The sequence below is a fragment of the Anguilla anguilla genome, chromosome 18 (genome assembly GCF_013347855.1).
Source record: "Anguilla anguilla isolate fAngAng1 chromosome 18, fAngAng1.pri, whole genome shotgun sequence".
In the NCBI taxonomy this organism is placed as follows: Eukaryota; Metazoa; Chordata; class Actinopteri; order Anguilliformes; family Anguillidae; genus Anguilla; species Anguilla anguilla.
The window spans coordinates 19,199,288-19,221,311 of NC_049218.1; the positions used below are offsets into that span (position 1 = coordinate 19,199,288).

The following is a 22,024-nucleotide window of genomic DNA, read 5'->3' on the forward strand; positions in this document are numbered from 1 at the left end:
GATGGGTCCTCATATTGCAGGTTGTGTCCCCATATTGCAGGTTGTGTGTCCCCATATTGCAGGTTATGTGTCCCCATATCGCAGGTTATGTGTCCTCATATTGCAGGTTATGTGTCCCCATATTGCAGGTTATGTGTCCTCATATTGCAGGTTATGTGTCCCCATATTGCAGGTTATGTGTCCTCATATTGCAGGTTATGTGTCCCCATATTGCAGGTTATGTGTCCCCATATTGCAGGTGATGTGTGCATGCATATGGCCTACCAAAATGCACTGCATTCAGTCAACCACACATAGTTCCACCAGAATGTACTTAATGTAAGGACGGTAAAAGGCCTGGCTTTACTATTCCAATGCGGACTGTGATGGTGTAAAAAGCATTACTTGCAACTAAACAATATTGAGCAAATCTGAAAACAACTCCAACTTCATTAAATACATAATAATGCATGGAATCAGCTTAGGTAAGACAGGAGAACTGCACCGCATTCAGCTGCTTGAAAAACCTGTTTCCACCCTGCTGCCAAAAAGCTTGTCATCCCTTTGATTGGTGAGGGGACACGTTCAGTTACTTTGCTTGTAATATTGTGAGCATTTATTTTTAGGTGGCTATTTCACTGTTATGCTTGCAAATGAATTATGCCAATGGTAGCTAGCTATCAGTAGCTAAGTAACTAGCTACACAGCTTAGGTAGCTAGCAGTTGCATAGGCTTAGCCAGTGAGTACAACCTATTAAGTCAACAAAAACATAATGTTGAAATTATTCGATGAAAAAGTGGCAATATATCTTTTTTTATATAGCTACCTAGGTAGAACTGCTAACCAACAAAATTTTAACCTGCTTGTCAAGATGTCAGAGGGAGCCCGAATCCAACCTGCCCATATAATGTAACACTATCCCAACTTGCCCATGCAACGTCAGGCTGGTGAATAAAGCGAAAACATATGTGTGTATAAATATGTCATTGAAAACATATTTAAATTGGTCCTTTTTTCCATTTGGAACTGGTATTGGAACTATAGCAGAAGCAAGGGATAGCCACCCAAGTGCCAAAGGTTCTACAATGAAATGCAAAAAAAAAAGCATTAAGCATTTCTGCCATCAGTACCTATAAATGTATTAAAATAAAAAAAATTGTTTTAAAGTTCAAAACACTGGTGGTATACATGGCTTCAAAAAATTCCCAGCCATCGATTGTTTTGAGTGTGTACCAGGCTCTCTGACAGCATCCATCCTGGTTCCAGCTGTGCTCTTAGTGTTTCATTTTAACATATGCCAGGGGACACTGAGCTTTAATCAAACGCCATGCACAGCTGTGTGCATTGCAAAGCCTGTTCATAAATATATACATTCATAATTAAAACTGACATCTGTGCACTAAAATGTCTGTTAATTGTATAAGAGTGTAACGAAAGCAGACGAGTTTTCAGTGTTCCTCGGTCCCAGCCCAGGATGCCCTTGGCTACATTCGTTAATGAAATTGTAGCTGTAATCCCTCTCGCTGCTTTGCCCTTCAGCCAGGCACAGAGATTAAACATTTTAATCTACCTTCACATGTTTTCATTATACATTGTCCCATTAAACCCACTTAGCATGCCATTTATTCAGTAATACTTGCATGCTGTATTAACAGAGTAGTATATGATTTCCTTCATGTGCAGTAGCTCTTTAACAGGAATACCACCACTTACTGACCAGATCATAATGCATATATACATACACACACACATTATACAAGGTTTCCATTGCCAAAAATCACCACGTTTTAAAGCCCCAAACATTGTGATGAAATAAGATACAAATCATGTTTTCTGATCAAAACAAATTTTTGCCACACATGCTAATAATATTTTGTTTTAACTCCAGAAGCGATTTCTGTTTTCACACTGCTGTATGAAGAACTGCAATATTTCAGAATGTAGAACTGAAATACCAAACATTGCAGCAGAAATATCATCAGATGCAGCACTGAAACATAGCAGAACACAGCAATGAAATATAGAGGAAATATTGCATATTATAGCACTGAAACCTTGATGAATGTTGCACTGATGAACCGTAGAATGAGCAACTGAAATATCATAGACTGCAAAACTGAAATACCATCAAATGTCACAAAAGTATCATGAATGCAACAGTGAAACACAGCAACAATATTTTATTATTGTTGTATAAAATTTCATTAAAGATATTTAAAAATAAAGAATTGACATGCCATTTGAAAAACAATGTTTTGTGGCGACATCTAGTGGCAAGCAAAGGACATTTTACTTCCATCCCGGCCCTCTAGGGAAAATCAGATGATTTTCATGGCCATTTTTGTGAACCTACCCTCCGCTACACAAGTATGTGCAGTCACCAGCAGATAACCCTACCCACAGCTATATACTCATATATGTTCTAGTGGATAATCCTACCTACAACTATATTATTATATATGGTTCCAGTAGATAGCCCTGCCCTCAGCTGTATATTTATTAATGCTTTCCAGCACAGGTTCAGAACAAATATTTTAACTACAAGCAGTCAATGGAGCTGTGAGTTGGTTGACGTTTGCTTTAAAAAAACATCCAAAGGGTTTAAAATAGTCAGTAAGACAGTAAATGAGCTGTGTCACCAATGTTTTCTATTGTGAGTGTAGACCACTGATCCATGCTTTGTTCCTTCATTTTGACCGGTTTGTCAATGAGTTTCTCCTTTTCTGTTTCTAAATAAAGCCACAATAACTGATTAAAAGAAGCTGTGCCTAATAAAGTGTTTGCTCAAAAGATCTACAATCTGACAGCTCACCCGTAAGACCATATTTAAACATTACTGATTGAGCTGTGTTATTAGGCTGTTCATGCTCCTACAAAACGGTCTTTGATTATTCTGAAACTGAAACTTAATAAAGACAGTGATTCTACATCTTAAGCAATCGCACTTCTGAAATAAAAATAACGGAGGATTACGTGTGGTTTTGCGTAAATCCACTAGATAGCGATGTTGCACTTCTCTTGCATAAATAGGAAAGAAATTTTTAGAGCGCAAATTGGAAACTTTTGTTACTGAGCTGGTAAGCACTGACATAGAACACACAGCATGTTAATCAATGCCCCAATTTTACTGACCGACCAGTGTTCTTTCTACATAATAGATACACTTTCTCATGCCGTAATATAGACTGAAATGCACGAGAAAGCAATATTTGAACCCAGCCCGAGCATGGCACATTACGTTTCTTTTACAAATCGAGTTTTTACATATTTTGGTGATACCTTATGAAATAGTCGAACATGAATGACTAGCTCATGGCCGGCCCTAGGTATAGGCGACACGGGTGGCGCAAATGATGGTGAAAAATAAAAATCGTGTGGTAAAGTGCTTTGTTTTTTTTTTTTGTCCCACTGCAATACCCCGCCACCAGTATGGCCTACAAGGAGCTGTTCGATTCGGTGTGGTGCTGAAATTGAGCGCGTGGATGTAGTTTGTTACAACTCCAGAGTATTTTGTGTATTGTGAATCGTGTTCGTGTTATGGAGAGGATTTATATCGTAAGAGAGGATGTTGACAATGGATGGTAACAGAATAATATTTCTCGCTTTCCATTAAATTTTCTATCAGAACAATTATCAGAACAACAATTAGGCCTAAACCTCACAGAGTAGTTTTTGTGAAAACGAAGACTTTTGTGGATTGTAATAAATGAACATTCATAATTACTTTGTTTATCGACCAGCACCGTGTTCCAAGCCCTCAATTTCGTAATTAGATGTATAAATTCGTTTTAAGTGACCTCTTATTATATTATTGAGTGCGTGTGTGTTAATTTACGCTAACAGCAACTCTTTAAAAATACAGTGTGAAATAAAAAATAAAATATCAGCTAATATTTCTAATTTAAAGTACCAGTGCATTATGTCTGGACGTGGTGGCGTAGAACACTGCTAAACATCACCCCCAAACTCTCTGAGGCTTACTCATCTTACCCTGGGTAATGCTTTCCAATGGAAAGTTTCCATAAATAAACCATGGGGCAAGACTGAAAAGCATTACTTCCAATGCGATTAACCGCAATCTCTGTAGGTAGGATCTCTAACGTTGACGAAATCCAAGTTCAAGTTTGGATCTCCAGAGAAAAGTTGGCCATGCTGCTTTCACGGAGACTACAAAAAGCAAAAAATCACAAGTTTCCGCAAGGTCAAATTTCAAAAAATGCTGCCACAGAAAATGCGTGCGAACTTTACCGTTATGCCTTAAGAAATTGATACATATTTTATGATTACAGCATTTGGTCGAGTTTGATAATCGCTGCACGTCAAAAAATTATTTGAATAGACCTGAAAGTATAATGTCAGACCTTCGGCACAGTTCGTAGGGCAGTTGGCATTGGCACAATATGTGATTCACCAGCGCGGGAAAAACTTTAATCTCTACTCTTGCACTCCTTCATCTGTCGTCCGTTCTCTGTCTATAACCCTCTCCCATGATGTTCTGAATAAATTCAATTTTCTAATTCATTTTAAGTCGACATCATGACAATAACATGCATATAACTCTGAGTTTGCGCCATGTTAACTTCATTCTTGTTAAGACATGGGCCATAATCGGTCAGTGTCCACACGTCATCAAGTAGCTGTAGCTGTAGCAAAGTTCCTTCGCTTAAGCGCTGCTCTCAAATGAAACAAAGGCAAGCTGGCCTTGTGGCTGTGGCGTACACTTCGCATAAGTAGAGCACACAAGAGTCGGTCAAGCCAAAATACACCTAATGGATAATTTGGTGCCAGGGTACTGCAGCTCGAGCTATTAATAGTGGGATTACCCACATCTCATGGGCCCTCTCCCATAGATGCCTGTTGAACCACGTGTTGCTGATAATGAATAATGTAGTAGTAGGATACACACAACTGGTCTGGCGCCACAGAGGAAGCTGAGCGGGGTGATCCGTGATACTGTTTGCAGGTTCACTTTCTAAATATTTTTTTTCACATACAAAATTCGTCTGCCCAAATTCCACATCTTTACAACCCATTTATCCAAAACGACAATGGCAGGATAAAGTGATCATTTATGAAGTCAGTCATAGTAGCCTACCAAAGGCCACAACAACATAATGAATGCGTTATTTATATTATGTAGCCGGATTCTGAAAATAATTGGGACCGTGCATGCCCAAACCTGCAATGAAGTAACAGCATTCAGCGGCGGGTTAATTAAAACGTTCTGCTGTTTTCAAATGCCTCTATTATTTTCTGAGCATCATAAAATCATACACGTCTGCCAGATGAAGATAAGCATAACGTCTTTCTTTCTCGGAAATTATTAAAAATACACACACAGGTGCTTACTGTTGGACTTACTCCACGTTAAGTACTCGACAACGAAAAAAACTTGGCACACTGGATCGCAAAAAGTTAAAAAAAAAAAAAGTTAAAAGTTAAAATACCTAGTCACTGTTACAGAAACTTGGATACCGTCTGCAAAAGCCTGGGTCACGCAGATTTCACTCTTCCCTTGCGGTGCCCACGCGCTGGTCCCGGTTATTGGGCACGTTCCTGTCATGTGTTAAATTAGCATAAAATACGCAGCTGCCTAAGGAGCCACTGGGGAGGCGAGTTGGTGGTGCGTCACAGCCACTGGGAATGGAAGAAAAAGGAAAGAATCAACAAACATGCGAATCTGTCAGTACCAATGGCAAAAAAAATCAGAACCGCTAATCCCTGATGATATCATCACTCGCAGTATTACAAGTGGCGGGTGATGCATTTTGAAGGCAGAATCTCGACCATGAGAACCTTACTGTCAAAGCTGCACTCTGATGGCTTGGTATAGGGAACGTAGAAGTGAAAACGTAACTTGAGGAGAAGGACTTGGACTCTCGTTGTCACCTGACCCACAGGATAAAACGCAATTATGAAATAAAAGTCGACAACTCTTGTTAAAAACTTCAAAGTCAGGACTGAGAATACAAGAATGAAAAACTGTTGCACGGAAAGGTAAAAACCACCGAAGTTCGTCCGCACTAGAGTCTGAATGAACCACTGTAAGTAACGGGGATAAAATACATGTAGAGAAAGCGCATTGTCTTCGAGCCTCCAGTTCCAGTGTTGTAGAAATAGTACCTGCTTCTCTGAAGAAGAAAGTAATATAAGTGTAAATCATGGCATCGGAAGAATCCGCCGGACTGGCTAAATCTGCCGCTGACAAATTGTCAGAGATGGGTGAAAGAACTAAACAGCTAGGTACAGCAATGCAAGACCCTCACCGACAAAGACGGATTATTTTAGTGATTGTCTGTGTGGCGCTGCTGTTAGATAATATGCTTTATATGGTAATCGTGCCGATTATACCTGATTATCTTGCAGATCTAGAAAGTAAATCAGAACACGTTTACGAATCTATACAGTCAAATTCTTCAATCAACAACACAACTCCAGGTAAACGTTCTTGGGACAATTTAGACTTACAAATAGGTGTTCTCTTTGCGTCAAAGGCTATTATTCAGCTCTTAGTTAACCCGTTCACCGGAACTTTCATTGACCGGGTTGGATACGACATTCCACTAATAATTGGACTCTTCATTATGTTCATCTCCACCAGCGTATTCGCCTTTGCTGACAACTATGCTACTCTATTCGTGGCACGCAGTCTGCAGGGTTTGGGGTCCGCGTTTGCGGATACCTCAGGAATTGCTATGATTGCTGATAAGTACACAGAAGAGGGGGAGAGGAGCAAAGCGCTTGGTATTGCGCTGGCGTTCATCTCTTTCGGAAGCTTGGTGGCGCCCCCCTTTGGTGGCATCCTTTACGACTTTGCTGGAAAGAGGGTTCCGTTCATTGTGCTTGCCTGTGTTTGCTTTGCGGACGGCATGTTGTGCTTCACTGTACTTAAGCCTTTCTCGAACAGGACACGAGAGAATATGCCAGTCGGCACACCTATATACAGACTCATGATTGACCCCTACATAGCTGTTGTGGCAGGGGCTCTGACCACGTGCAACATCCCATTAGCCTTTTTGGAGCCTACCATAGCCAACTGGATGGAGGCCACAATGAATGCAACGCAATGGCAAATTGGACTGACCTGGTTACCATCTTTCTTTCCTCATGTCCTTGGTGTTTACATAACTGTAAAATTAGCGGCCCAGTATCCGCACCTGCAGTGGTTTTATGGGGCAGTCGGGATGGTTATCATTGGCGCGAGCTCATGCACTGTGCCAGCCTGTAAAAACTTTGAGCAACTAATTGCCCCACTGTGCGGAATCTGCTTTGGCATTGCCCTGGTAGACACCGCACTTTTGCCAACACTTGCGTTTCTCGTAGACGTGCGCTACGTTTCCGTGTACGGCAGCGTCTATGCGATTGCGGATATATCCTATTGTGTTGCCTATGCTTTGGGACCCATAGCGGCAGGTCAGATTGTCCATAATCTCGGTTTCGCGCAGCTCAACCTGGGTATGGGGCTCGCCAACGTGCTGTATGCGCCCGCGCTCTTGCTGCTCAGAAACGTGTGCCAAATGAAACCCTCTTTTTCGGAGAGGAACATACTACTAGAGGACGGACACAAGGGACTCTATGACACGATTACAATGGAAGAGCGCAAAGGCAGGAGTCAGGGGTGTAGCTCGGCGGGAAACGGCAAACCAGGGGATGAGAGCGGCATGGATGCTTTTGGAGAAGTGCGGTCACATTCAGAAGAATATGAGTCCGATTACAATTAAATTGAATAGACATTATGTCCCTTTTGAAAATGTTCATTCATATGTTTGTCCCATCATATAATGTTCTAATATACACGATGAAATAACGACTGTTTTAGCTTCATCCTGCCCTCCCACCCCCCAAGAATTTTAAAAGATTGTTCATATGGCCGTATGGATTGGAGTGTGGAGTGCAGCGAGAGATGACAGGCAGTCGAAATTGTGTACATAACTATTGAAGTGTGTGATCAGTGTATCAGCTATGTATTCAAAATAATGTATTTGCATATTCAGGGACAAAAACTAAACAAAAAATGAATTCGCTTCGGATGGCTTTTTAATTTTTTTTTTTTTTTTTTTTTTAAACAAAATAAACCCGTTTTTTTCCAACAACACTGTATGAACTGTAAACTTGTTGCCTGATTTGTGCTGCTATAATATGCAATATGCCAAGGAACGTTGGAAAACACTGTATTGGAATAAACTGAGTCTGAATGTGAGTTTGTGTGTCTGTATTTACGAATTACTTTCTTGTTAAGTGGCCTTGGCGTTGCCATAAATATGGAATATGAAGACATTTTACAAATGATTTGTTTCATAGAAAATATCATTATTTACAGGAAAAAAATGAAACGCAACGTTTGGATAACGATTGGGACAGTTTAAACAGTTTGGGAATTAAATCTCATTTTTGCTTTTGAAATATGTATTTGAAGAATTCTGGAGAATGCAACAAGTGTCTCGAGATAAGATGATCATTAAGCACTTAACGGGCTGACCCAAAGCAATCCACAAGGTCCAAAATAACAATGGGTATCTCTGACCCATCTTTGCTACACCCGACAGAATGTAAATACTTAGTACACTCTCAGAAATCCAAAAAACAGGCAATAGACAAAAAAAATTCGCCAAAATGCGTTCGGCACCCACACACTGCTACTGCAATTCAGCAAAACTCAGCATTACAACAACATTAGATCCATCCCTCCACCGATCATGTAACTATATCATGAACTTGCAAGGAATATTGGTTCCCAAATCAGATGGAAGATTATAATGTGGTGTTTTCAGTGTAAAGCTCGCCGCGTCTTTTCTTGGACATGTTAGTCGCGCATTTCGCGCGCACTCAGGCAACGAAGGGAGCTCAAGCGTATTGATTATACCTCACAGCAGAAACATGTACTTAAAATGCAGGCGACAAATGCATCGCAAACCATCTACGCTAATGCACTCACAGTAAAAACTCTGTTAGAGTTTAATTAACACAGGACATTTTATTATCCGAGAGTGCGATTCTCATCCGTCACACCAGCACTCGTCGAGAATTCCTTTTCTGTCACAGCAAAAACATATAACGTAACTCAATAAGCAAATGTAGCAATTTTGGAAGGTGTTATTTTATTTATCTACTATTCATAATAACTCTAATCTAATTTTTAAAATCGAATTAATCTACAGCAGCAGAGTGAGAAAACGCTAAGTTGGTTGAAGGGGCGCGCAAAACTGGCATTAAGTGCCGCTGGACAGGTTACTGTCATATTAAATGGGCTGGTAAAGCGAGTATTCCGCTAATGGACCTCGATGGGAGGAGTTCATTTTTCTGCCAGGGGTGGGTGCGGTACAGCACCCACGAGGATCCTTATTGCGTTAACTGACCGATTGGGTGGAACGCAAGCAGACTAAAAGTGTGACTGTGTGGGAATGATTTGTTCGCAGCCAGGTATCTCAGAAAAGCTAAACGAAGGTTCTTTACTCGGCACAACCATGGATGCGAGACACGGTGCTAAAGTGTAAACTTTCTGGACCTTCAAGAGCCGACAGGGCATCTTCTATTCAGGTAATGCGATGACAGAGTATCTCAAATACTTTTTCTTATTGATATATATAATTACATTAATGAATGTCAATCTGCAAAATGTAAGCACTGTGGGCCGAATGTTCAATTGAAAACAATCAGGTTAATATCTGATTCCGTTGGTTATGCCCGACTACTAATCCAAATGGTCGTGGTCTGTCCTGACAAACATGATGAATTGGAAGAGCTGTAAATGATCTCACTGTTTAGTGTCCTTACGATGCCCCCAATTTAGCAAAAGTTATGAATAATGAGTCTCATAATCCTGCGTTCAAATTACACGTTTTCTTGTTTTTTATTTATTTATTCTTTTTTTTTTAGTTCTTCAAATAACTTCACAAAAGCGGGGAGAGCTCCTGTGTCTCGCGCATTTCTCCCATGTCTGGACGGCTCCATCCAGCAATGCCTGCTGTGGGACCTGCCCGCCCGGAGGACCGCCGGAATAACCCTGTAAATACGCTTAAAACGATAATTTATAATTAAGAAGTGCATTGGTTTTGCAGTACACTTAAAACGATCATTTATAATGAAGAAGTGCATTGGTTTTGAAGTACAACGTAGGTTACACAGGGGCTGACATTTTATGTGCGTTTAAAACGTCCTATAATGCAAAAGTTTGTAAAAAAAAATAATAAATTAGTAACCAAAGGAGACACTCCACATATATGATCCATGTCTCAACGAGTCCAGTCTCACCATGTTTGCATTGAGCATAGCGGAATAGATGCAGGGCATGCGTCTTAAAGTCTTCAAATCGTTTAGTGTTTCATAAAATCTTGAAAGCAAACCACGCAAAAATGATTAGATTTTTTCTCTTATAAAGCTTATGATGGGTGTTTTTTTGTTTCTTTGTATTTTAAATTAAATAATCGTTCTACTTTATAAATACAGTACTTCGAACTTGGAAATGTTATTACTTGTTAATGCTAATACAACACATGCAGCCGAAACGGCGCGCCAGTGGTGTGGCTGTTCATACAGCGCGCCCTTCAGCCGTCCGACCATAAAAGCGGAAGTGATTAGCAATCTTTAAAAACTCCCCATGACAGTATTAAATAATAAAAAAGCACAGATCCCCTGAGCCTCCTGGAAATAATATCACTAATCAATTATTCATTTTAGAGCAGCGCTACTCAACTCCAGGTCCTGCGGGCCGCAGTGTCTGCATGTGTTTGCTCCAACCATGCACCACATGACCTGATTTACCTAATCACTTTACCTCCTTGGTTCATAACCTCATCAGTGAAATCGGGCTTTGTAGTGGTTGGTTTGAGCAAATATACCTGCTGACACTCCAGCGGCAGGACCTGGAGTTGAGTAGCCCTGTATTAGAGGGTGTACATTGTTGAATATAGTGAGCACTCTGAACTACAGTCTGAAATATGACCACAAGCATACTATACAATTTTAAACGATACAACACAAAAAAACAAAACGACTCTGCCTGATTTTTAGTCCATAAATACTGTTGTGAGATCAATGGTCTCATCTCATCCATTAAATCAGTATTGAAGTTACTGCATTTATTTACACTGATGTATTTAATATAGCCTATTTTATTTTAAACACTTTATTTTACACTTTTATTTATGAGTCAAGAACAAGTCCAGGCTGCAGTGTAACTGCACTACTGTTTTCATATTTCATTGTTATTTTATTACTAACTAACAAATTACAGCTTATTCAATAATTTAATAACATCTCTCAGTCCACATCATTAATCAATTATTATCACGATTCATTAGCACAAAACTATTCTGATTTCAATTCTCAACATCACTTAACACATTGTGCTATGGGTACATTTCTGTTAACTTGTATACCACTCTAAATGCTGGTATAAGCCTGATAATGCATTAACAACCTCCAGAAGTGTTTTTTCAATTTCATCATTGCCTTTGGCGGAATAATACTCACACTAAATTGTAAATGACATTTAATTTAGATAATACAATTATTCTGATCAACTCTGATACTGTAACAAAGCTGCTTGTACAGCAGAATCATTTTACATTTTTTCACTGTCTAGTGTTATAACTGCAGGCACATAGTCTTCTTGCATGCCAAGATGCTTGTCTTTGCTCAACTACTTGAACATTAGTCAGGGTGTGTTCCTGGCCCCAGACATTCTCTGTGGGCTTCTGGAAAGTTCAATCTTGTGCATTAAGGTCCCTGTAACCTGACTGATTCTACCCGGTTTTAGCCAGCATTATGTTGCATGTTATCGGTTACTGGCTGACAGGAGTTGCTGCCGCTAATTTCAGCCCCTTGTGTGTGAACCTCAGATGAGGGTGCTCTCAAATGGAAAGACTTTCAGCATCAGGATTGAGACTTTCCATTCAGTATCTGTAACTTACATAACATTTTAATGACTATCTGCAGCGCTGTAACAAAAGTAATGCATCCCTGATCTGATGTTTTTTAGGTCACTGTGACTCATTCTTGGCAGTTTGATTCATTTACCCCTGAATCATACACAATACTGTGCAGAACTGTATTATTTCATTCTGCAATAACCCATGAAAATGTTGGCAGGGCTTCCTTACCAGGCATTTCTTCTTACACGCTAAATTGTTTATAAATAAATGTTGATCAGTTACTATCTGAAATGTCTTGTGTTTCAATATGAAATAATTAAACAGGGAACATCAATATAAAATAATTTTCTATTTGTTTAGCAAAGCAAACAAAGTCAGTTTTGTCCATGAGCCCAAGGTACTGAAATAATTTGTCTTTATATCTTTGAGTAGTGTGCTTGAGTAAATAGCTACAGCTCACAATCAGAAAAAAAGTAATTGCCATTTATAAGTATGCATCTATTCAGTGATTAAGTACTTTTTCCAGTGATTTATGAAGAAACATCATGGTACCTTATACGTAAGAACAGACAGTCCAGAGTGTGTATGGGTTCTAATATGTTTAAAGTGAATGGGATTGTGTTTCAGTCACGTCCCATGTTCATTTCCACAGGACCTGCCCAAACTTCCTGTTCCCCCATTACAGCAGACCCTGGACACATACCTCAAATGTGTGGAGCACCTGGTGACCAGGGAGAAGTTCCATCAGACCACAGCGATTGTGCACAAGTTTGGAGAACCAGGAGGCTTGGGAGAATTTCTGCAAAAAAAACTTTTAGAGAAAAGAGAGAAAACGGATAACTGGGTATGGTCTCCTGAAAATGGGAGTTCAAACCTATCTGCATATTTAAGAACCTGTACGGACAAAGTAATAATAGTTTTTTTAATTAATTTTTTTAATGTTGATAATTATAAAGCTGATTTTCCCACCATGAATAATTAATGACAGTTCTTAATTCCAGGGCAGATCTAATCACTATTAAGTTGTGTTTTCATTAGCGTTATGAATTATCCTTAACAATGTCCACCCACCTGATATTGCAAGATTAATTGAGCTCAAAATTAGTCATATGTTTTTAAGGCTCCACTTTGAGGCAATTAACCATCTGCCTACAAAGAGTATATTTAATAAGGATTAAAGCTGAACCGACAGGCTACTCTTATTATTAGTAAGTGTACAGCTACTCGATGATATTAGTAAATCTACAAGTACTTTGTGGTTTTAGTCAATGCACATATTCGGTGCCATTGGGCTTATAGTCCGCTCTGTCTACAAAGAGCTAAACCACTATTTAATTGTTTTTATTCACAGGTTTATGACTACTGGCTTGAAGACATGTACCTGTGTAACAGGTTAGCGCTGCCCGTCAACTCCAGCCCCGTACTCGTGTTTCCTAAACAGACCTTCAGCACTCGCTGTGACAACCTCAGGTACGGACCCCCAGGTACCATTCTGTAGGTTGTACCGTGAAGCTCATCCAGCGCATGTATTCAGTTTGAAAGTGACGGCCGTGGTTCGTCGTGCCGAGCGGGCAGCCTACCGTATTACGGATATACTTTACGATATTTACGGTTTTGGATGCAGGGAAGACCTTATCTAATTAATCAGCTAACTCCAGAAACCCATCTCAATAGCCTACATAAATGGGCTAGTTTTAATTTTGCAAGTCAAAGTAGGCTGGCTAGCTAAAGTATACACGGTTAAATATTGCACGTCTTAGCTCAACTTAGCTCAAACCACTTCAACAACAATTCTGTAGTTCATATCACACATTTTAATACAACCCCGGCATTGCTAAAGTTAGACTTACCGTACACGAGTCGATGCATACTAGCCAGCGCAAAGGCCTACCATAACACGTTAGCAAGCTAATGTAGCCGTAGCCTGCTGCTAGGTCTGTGTCAGTCGCGTCATTTCGAACGTTCAGAATCGATTCCATTGCAACTACGGGGCGTGGTTTGCGCTAAAGTGGTTTGGGGAAAATGACGCCATGAGCAGCAGGTTCTCGAGCCATGTTCTAATCTCTGGTTCTAATATGCCCTATGTCCTGTGACATCTTGTGTTGAATCCTTCAAGCAGAACCTCAGCCGTTAATAAATAGAATTGCCCGAATTTGCTGTTATAATTCTGCATGCTCACACAGAAAATATTGCTTATTTGCAGTTTTGTTATATTTGTTCAGTTGATTGTTACATTTATGCCCTTAGATTTGCTGCTCGTCTCATTTCAGGATTATTGGAATATAAGGCTCTCCTTTATGGGTATGTTTCCCCAGCACACAATCACTCTGCTGTACGAGGTCTTTACCATAAGCATTCAAGAATATCATTACGCACCCTCTCCCATATAACTTACTGTTCTTTAACCAAACTTTACTGACCATTCCAGATTATCACTCCTATATGTAATATACTGTACCATATTAGCCTACAGTATATAATATATAAACTAAATATAGGTCTTTACATTTTACATATTAACTTTTTGATTCTTTAAAATCGTAGTCAAGTAATTATATTCAATAATGACACAATTCAAGTTATATCCACAACACACCTTTTTCTTTTTAAAAAATTTGGAAACCCCAATACACAAACTGCGCAGAAGTGTGCTCATATATGCCCCTGCTCCCAAATCAGGAGAGTGAATACAACTTGCAGTTCTCCTCCAAAACATGTGGTGCCAGCCAGATGTTTCTTTTCGCACTGCAGCCACAAGCCATGCACATGCAAAGCGGGGCTGGAGGAGACCCAATCATACGCATATATAGCGAGCAAGCCACAGGCGCCCAGAAGGCCATCAGGGGTCGCTTGAACAATGAACACTGCTATCCCTGCCGACTGAATCTCTCCCATAATCCCTTAGGTGATTCAAAGCCAATTGTGTGCGGCATGGGCCAGATTCAATCCAAGACTGTGGCATTCACTCATGTGAGGCAGCTACTCCCCAACAGACTTTTTCAAATACTGCAAGTCACACTGCTCCAGAAATCTTATTATAACTATGGTAATTATCAGTAAGAGATTATTGTACAAATAGCTACATGTGCTGCTGTGATTCAATTGTTATCATAATCAAGCTGCTAAGAGTTGAACTTCTCATCAAGATTCGCTTTATTCTTCAATGAAATGTGCTGAATCCCATTAGCAAATCAACTATCGACAGTAAAGCTACTATGTGGCTGCTGTCCTATTAGCATTGCACCTATCGTGTGCCTGCTATGTGTACCTGGCATGTGCCTGCTGTCCTATTGGTGACTACATGTTGTAAATTGTTTTCTATAAGATTTCCTGTTTGAGAGAAAAGGAATAGCAGTGTATTTTAATATGGAGGGTTGCGTTCATGATCATAAGTGAATTGTGTGGGACAGGTGTTAAAGGTGAGATTTGGAGTGGGCTGTGCTTTTCCCAGAGGAGTCCTGCCTGTGGAGTCAGCGCAAGGCCAGCTGGCCGGGACTCCCATGTGCACGGCGCAGTATTACAGACTCTTCACTTCCTGCCGTCTCCCCGGGAGAAGGAAGGATACGCTGGTCACCTGGCAGGGCAGAGCCACGCCCGAACGGGAGCATGTGATCGTGGGCTGTAAAAATCAGGTCAGAAACTGTTAAAAACATGAAGCCTTACACAGTGTTTCACTGCATTCATCTCACCGAGGAGTGCTGAATACTGCATTGGTTAAATTGGCTTCGTATTCCACGGGTTGGACTTTGAATTGTACTCAAGGCTAATAAATGAAAGGGAAAGGGGAAAGGGATAGGTGGGGAGTGGTGTCTGTGTCTGGATAAGTGCTTGGTTGAGATGTTTCTGGGAAAATTTGAAAGAAAAGGTGCGTGCATTTTACATTTGTACTAGATAACGCCAGTTTATTCAGTTGACATCATTGCATAAAGAGTTGTCTGGCATCTCAAGTTCCATTGTACCCAAGTTCATATCTTAGGGTAGAAGCATATTTATTTAATAAAACATGAATATGGAAACGAATTGTGTTAAAATACACAAATGCAGATATATATTTAAATAAAAACATACAGGGTTTCTATTTATTTATTATGTTGTCAGTCCCTCTCATCATTGTACTTTTTTTGTAAAACCACAGGCAAAGCCTTACCAACAATTTATTCAGCATTTATTCTGAATAAATGAGTATCCAGAAAAATAACACTGTCTGCAGAGCAGAGCAGTAGCATGAGCAGGCTTAATCAGGTGTGATTGTCCAGTATCAGCGCACTAGCAAGAGAAGGTTTGGTATGGTGTGATTGCTCTATAGCATAGCGTGGGCATTAGCTGGTTTGATAAGATAGAGTTGCTCATTTTTTCTTTTCTCTGCTCCAGTTCTTTGTTTTGAATGTGGTGATAGACTTCTGCCATGTCAGTGAAGCAGACCTTGTCACCCAGCTGGAGAAGATTGTGAAAATGGCGGAAAAAGAGGAGGAGCGGCAGGCTCCTATTGGCCTGCTCACTTCAGACAGGAGGACGCAGTGGGCTGAAGCCCGAGATGCACTGCTTAAAGGTGCGGCACCAGTGATTACTCCATTCTCCAAAGTACTAATTCACCACGTTAATGTGCTGTCTGAACAGAGTTTAAAATGAAGATCAATGTGGAAAATTCGAAATGAGGCTTTTGTTTCAGATTCTACCAACAGAGACTCACTGGACATGATGGAGCGATGCCTTTGCCTGGTGTGCCTGGACGATCCCAGCGGGGTCGAGCTCAGTGACACAAACCGAGCCTTGCAGATGCTCCACGGTGGGGGCTGCTGTAAAAATGGAGGAAACCGCTGGTACGACAAGGCCCTTCAGGTAGAAATTTTTACCCTACAAAAACAGAGTATATACAGATCCATTCAGCACTATTGTGTTTCTCCACTCTGGCCCTGTAGACCCATAATCCAGCAGGCTGGTTTGTTATTAACTATCCTTGCATTATGAAGGGCTGTTAATCAGCCTGTCAGCCAAAGCAATGATGTATTGAGTTCAGACTGTTATATTTTGCTTCAATCAACACCACTGCATTTAAAATGGATCTTCATAAAGGTTTGGTTCATATGCTATCCATGCCTGCAGTTCATCGTAGGTGCAGACGGAGCATGTGGTGTGGTGTGTGAACACTCGCCCTTTGAAGGAATTGTCCTTGTACAGTGCACTGAATACCTCCTGAGGTATATGTAAGTAACCTTAACGTAAACTTAAAGTCATGATTATTCATCTTTCATGATATTTGAGATTAGATTAAAGCTTTATTGTCCTTAAGGGGAAGATTCGTTTTCAGACAGAAACAGAATCACAGGTAGGAACACATGTGCACTATGCACTGCACACATCGATATAACAGTTCATCGTTAACAGACATAACAGTCCAGTACAGTGTTTTCTGTTGGTAGCTGCTGTGCATATTGAGAAAAAAGGGAAATGGGATAAGTCATAACCCACACACTGATAAGATGTATATGGACAGAACACACGTGTACAAGGCAGTCTCTGTCTGTATGTGGCTGTGCACTCCTACAGCGCAGAAAGTCCAAAGCCCAGCAGCTGCACCCGTGCGAGACACCCTCCCACCCCGAGAAGACTGCACTGGACATGTTCTCCTGAAAGCCAGGGGCTCCTGGCATCCTCCGCCGACTCGCTGCACAGGCAGGTCTCCCGCCGCTCAGCTCCCATACAGACACAGCGCAGTGCAGCGCAGCACAGCACAGCACAGCACAGCACAGCATTCCCTCTGCCAGTGCTCTGCCTGCACAGGCAAGTCTCCCGCCGCTCAGCTCCCGTACAGGCACAGACACAGCACAGCATTCCCTCTGCCAGTGCTCTGCCTGCACAGGCAGGTCTCCCGCTGCTCAGCTCCCGTACAGACACAGCCCAGCACAGTACAGTATTTCTTCTGCCAGTGCTCTGCCTGTAGTAGCAGGGCTCTGCTTAGGAATCATATCAATACGTCAGATCACAAGCGTTCTCTCAGTGTGGTCTCTTTTGCTTCATTAAGACTCGTGAGTAACCTGGACATGAACGTACACAAGTTCAAAGTTTACGGCAAGGAATTCATCAAAAAGCAAGGAATGAGCCCGGACGCTTTCATCCAAGTGGCCCTGCAGCTGGCTTTTTACAGGTGAGCACCTGCCTGTTCAGCAGTGTCAGATTATTAAGTCAATTGACCAAATTGTTTTGGGAGAAAAAAAGGTAAGCAGAATCAACATTTGTCCTTTAAGATACCATTAAAGTGTTTATTTTCGTATAAATAATAAAAAACCTATTACACAGTATTATGTCCTCCTTCAGAGTATTTCTGGTTTTCTGTTGCATAAGAGAAGTGTCTGATTGAGGGAGACTGTGCAGTGCTGTCTGTCTCTGAGTTACGCAGATGTCACGCACGGTTAGGGCCCACCTACGAAAGCGCCTCCCTTCGCCGTTTTCGAGACGGGCGAGTGGACAACATCCGGTCTGCCACCGCCGAGGCTCTGGCCTTCGCCAAATCCATGAGGGAGGACCAGCCTGCCGTCCCGGTGCGTGACGTTCTCATGCCAAACATGGGTTTGTGTGGGCCTGAGTCTGAGGACTGGGACACTGAGCCGTCTGTCAGTCACTCTCTTACCTACATTTTCACTAAATCCGCTGCTCTTGTTTGGTTCATATTTTACACTTGCAGGATGTGAAGTGTAGAGCTTTGCCATGTCTACCCTGTAATATTTTGTGCTGTGTCCTGTAGGACGCTGAAAAGATGAAGAGGCTGTGGGATGCGATCAAGGCTCAGACTGAGTACACTTTACGAGTGAGCGTTTCTCACCTCACCAGTCATTTATTTCACTGAGGGAGAAAATGCTGGATTTGTGGACTAACATTTTTAAAATAGTATATTTGTAACTGACCAATTTTTCCATGTAGTCCTGTGCTCAGTATCTAAACATGCAACCATGTGTCACTGGCACAACCATTGTTTCCATTTACCTGTTCTTTTCTTTCAGGCAATAACAGGCATGGCAATAGATAACCACTTACTGGGGCTGTGTGGGATGGCACAGGAGCTGAGAATGGAAAAGCTTGACATCTTCACTGATGAGACATATCTCATTAGCCACCAGTTCACTCTTTCCACCAGTCAGGTGAGGGAATCCACACTTGTGTATATACAGGAATCCTACCGAATGCAGTTTGAACATGCACTATGCACATGCACCATGAACATATACACTATGAACATGCAATCCCACATTGCACATATGCATTATGAGCACGGAAACTATGAAATAACATGCACTATGAACATGCACTATGGACATATGCACATCTATGGCTGGATTTAATGTAACTACAGTTTAGCTCTACCTTATTTTCAGTGGAACTGTAAATGTAAGTGTTACTGTTGGAATTAATCCCACAGCATGGCAGCTGGGAAATAATAACCAGGGTGCATAAGAGATAACAATGAGGATGCTGCGTAAGAGATAATGATAAAGTAATACTCAAGGACGACCTGCAGTGTTAGATACAGTCGGGTTAAATTTCAGCCTAAATTCTGTCACTCATACCCGTGAGTCATTCAAAACGTCTGGCTTTCTTGAATACTCCGGTTCTCCAATCAGGTCCCCACCACAGCGGAGATGTTCTGTTGTTATGGGCCTGTGATTGCCAATGGCTACGGTGCATGCTACAACCCTCAGTCACATCACATGACCTTCTGCGTGTCCAGTTTCCGGGCGTGCCAGGACACTAGCTCAGCGGCATTTGTGAGGGCTTTGGAGGACAGTCTGGTAAAAATGAGGGATCTGTGCGAGCTGTGTAACTCTGTAACCAAGGCTGGGAAGACGAGTGAAGGACCTGCCAATCATGTGAGAGGAAAAATGTAAGTACGCCATTGGAGGGAGTGTGAAGGATTGCACAGACCAACGCTGCTGGTCCTGTTTTCTTTTTCCTTAGCCAGGTTCCAGTTGATAACCAGAGGTTTCCAGGGCTGTGTTACAGTACAGTCTATTGCCATAGGTTTTTACATAGTTATGCCTCTTAATGAATTTTCAGAAGATGCATCACCTGTAGGGAAGCACAGAAGCAATGCTAATGCTAATAATGCTGAGCAGTGTGTCTTGTATGTATACAGAATGTGTCCACTTTCCCCTTCACTCATATCCTCAAACAACTACAGCCATGTTTTAAAATTGTGAATTATTTATTTATTTATTTATTTATTTATTTATTTATTTATTTATTTTATTAACATTATTGATATAATGGTTACAAACGTTATGCACTGAAATATATTACTGAATTTAATGCACAATTTTATAGTTTCAACAAAAAACTATTCATGCAATGAATATATTCAAGTTAGGAGTGATCTTAATGATCTTGTTGATCATTAAACAGTAAAACGTCTGTATTTTGTGAGTATAGCTGTCTGTGTCAATGTTTAATTAGCTATATTTATATGCTCTGCATTTCAGCGTACATAAAAGCTTAAACTGTATTCACATTGCACATACATAAGGGTTACAGTGTATCAGGAAATCATAAAATTACCATGAAGAATGCAGTATGAGGACATAAACCTGCACTTTAAAAAATGCTTTTTACAAAAAATATAGACGCATTAGTGAAAATGTTGCGTTTTAAAATGTGTTGTTTGTATAGTGTTTTAATAATTTATTTTTAAGTAGTAAAAGGAACACAGTTGTACATTTGTGTATAAGTTCTCATTGAACTAAATGTACATCATCACATTTGATGTTAAATAAAAATGTGTGTCGTGCCTTGGAATAAAGCTGTGAAATGCTGTCAGTATTACTGTGTTACAACCTTCTGATGGAAAATTGCTTGGTTACGATTTCAACATGACTGTTTGTTGTTGGGATATGATTTGAAAGCTACTGAGGCACAGAAGGGTACTTTATTTCTGCAGAGATCCTATTAAAAAATAAGTTCTTGGTTCAACTGTATTTCAGTAATAGAGGCAGCCAGCAAACAGCAGGCCCTCTTAAGTGGCCCAAAGACGAGTCTCTGTAGTTATCCTTTTCCCCAGTTTTGATTTCAAATACTAACCTCCCATTCAACATGGAGTGACTTGCTCTCATAGACCTTTTCAGATCTCATCCAGTCTATCTGTGAATCACCAGATCCTGCTGCTTACACCTGGGGATCTCAGCCATCGCCCGGGATCCATCTAACTCCAGATCGGAGCTCGACCCATCAACATGTTTAATTAATAAAAGCGTTAAAGGGATCCTTTTGGATGGCTGCACATAAATTAAATGACAGTATTTCAAAGATTCACCTGCATCAAAGTTGCATGCAAAAATTTGCTTAGAATACATCCTTGTGAGGAGGATTGTGTTTGACTGGTTGAGTTACCTTTGCACATTAAGGGCTGAATTGTGCACTCTTTTGTTTATTGGCCTATCATCCTTCTATGGTAGCAGGCTGTCGTCTTCACAGTGACCTTCAGTGTCTTTCTCTGCTCAACTGCAGGGTTTGCACAGAAAATGTTAACACAGGTGTTTCAGGAGGCCACTGCTTTTCAGTGAAAGCACAGCGTCAGCCTGCAATACAGTGCTAGCTTGGAACCCTGGGCTAGCATCAAAACTTGATGAACCCACTGTGAAGCACCATGTGAAAACACTCCTTAACTAAACTTATTATACACTGCTGTCTGTACCAAGGTATTCTCTATACCAGTGAACTTGGCATTTGTCATAATTAGTCCAAAAAACTGTTTTAATGAGTGGGTGTTATCACGGAGGAGAGCGCACATATGTTGTAAATCCCCTTTAGAATAGCACGCTGCACAAACGTTCAGGCCTCGTTAACACAAGCATTCACCATGACCCAGTGTGCATGCACTGTTTGATCGCGTTAAAAACAATCGTGACAGATGGTCCAATTCATTATTGTACTGTTATAAGGCTGTGTAAAAAGTTACAGTTGTACACTAAGATAGGGATCAGGTACTGAATCAGGCACTTCATCACTGATTATGAGCTGTCACACAGAGCAGACAGAAACCAGTTCTGTACAGCAGCCACACAACAGTGATTCTCTTTACTGAGCTCTCTGCTATAGAACTTCTGGGTGAAATTCATTTCAACATTTTATTTGGAAAACAATTACATGCGAAACAAGAGGAAGGGCGGTACTTTTGCTTAAGAAA

General features: G+C 40.8%; 3 protein-coding genes across 4 annotated transcripts in view; 2 read left to right on the forward strand and 1 right to left on the reverse strand.

Moving 5' to 3' along the window:
• Positions 1-14,125, reverse strand: part of LOC118217565 (leucine-rich repeat, immunoglobulin-like domain and transmembrane domain-containing protein 1) — a 32,069-nt gene extending 17,944 nt beyond the window's left edge. Inside the window, exons 1-2 of one of the 2 annotated variants that reach the window (XM_035399435.1) lie at positions 13,704-14,125; positions 12,557-12,664 (exon numbers count right to left, since the gene is read on the reverse strand). The gene's annotated coding sequence lies outside the window, so the exon portion shown is untranslated. Of the gene's footprint in view, positions 1-12,556; positions 12,665-13,234; positions 13,300-13,703 lie in introns of those variants that run through there. The other variant, XM_035399436.1, reaches the window with a different exon arrangement.
• Positions 5,650-8,032, forward strand: LOC118217566 (probable vesicular acetylcholine transporter-A). The gene has a single exon (XM_035399437.1). The coding sequence runs from the start codon at positions 6,142-6,144 to the stop codon at positions 7,699-7,701; it is 1,560 nt and encodes a 519-aa protein (XP_035255328.1). The 5' UTR covers positions 5,650-6,141; the 3' UTR covers positions 7,702-8,032.
• On the forward strand, positions 9,350-20,538 carry LOC118217564 (choline O-acetyltransferase-like). Its single transcript, XM_035399434.1, has 15 exons — positions 9,350-9,517; positions 9,857-9,985; positions 12,506-12,697; positions 13,205-13,323; positions 14,101-14,154; positions 15,305-15,485; positions 16,225-16,402; positions 16,523-16,692; positions 16,957-17,057; positions 17,401-17,526; positions 17,876-17,998; positions 18,251-18,392; positions 18,596-18,658; positions 18,852-18,989; positions 19,470-20,538. Exons 2-15 carry the CDS (start codon positions 9,914-9,916, stop codon positions 19,731-19,733), a joined length of 1,923 nt encoding a protein of 640 aa, XP_035255325.1. The 5' UTR covers positions 9,350-9,517; positions 9,857-9,913; the 3' UTR covers positions 19,734-20,538.
• The last annotated feature ends 1,486 nt before the right edge of the window (positions 20,539-22,024 follow it).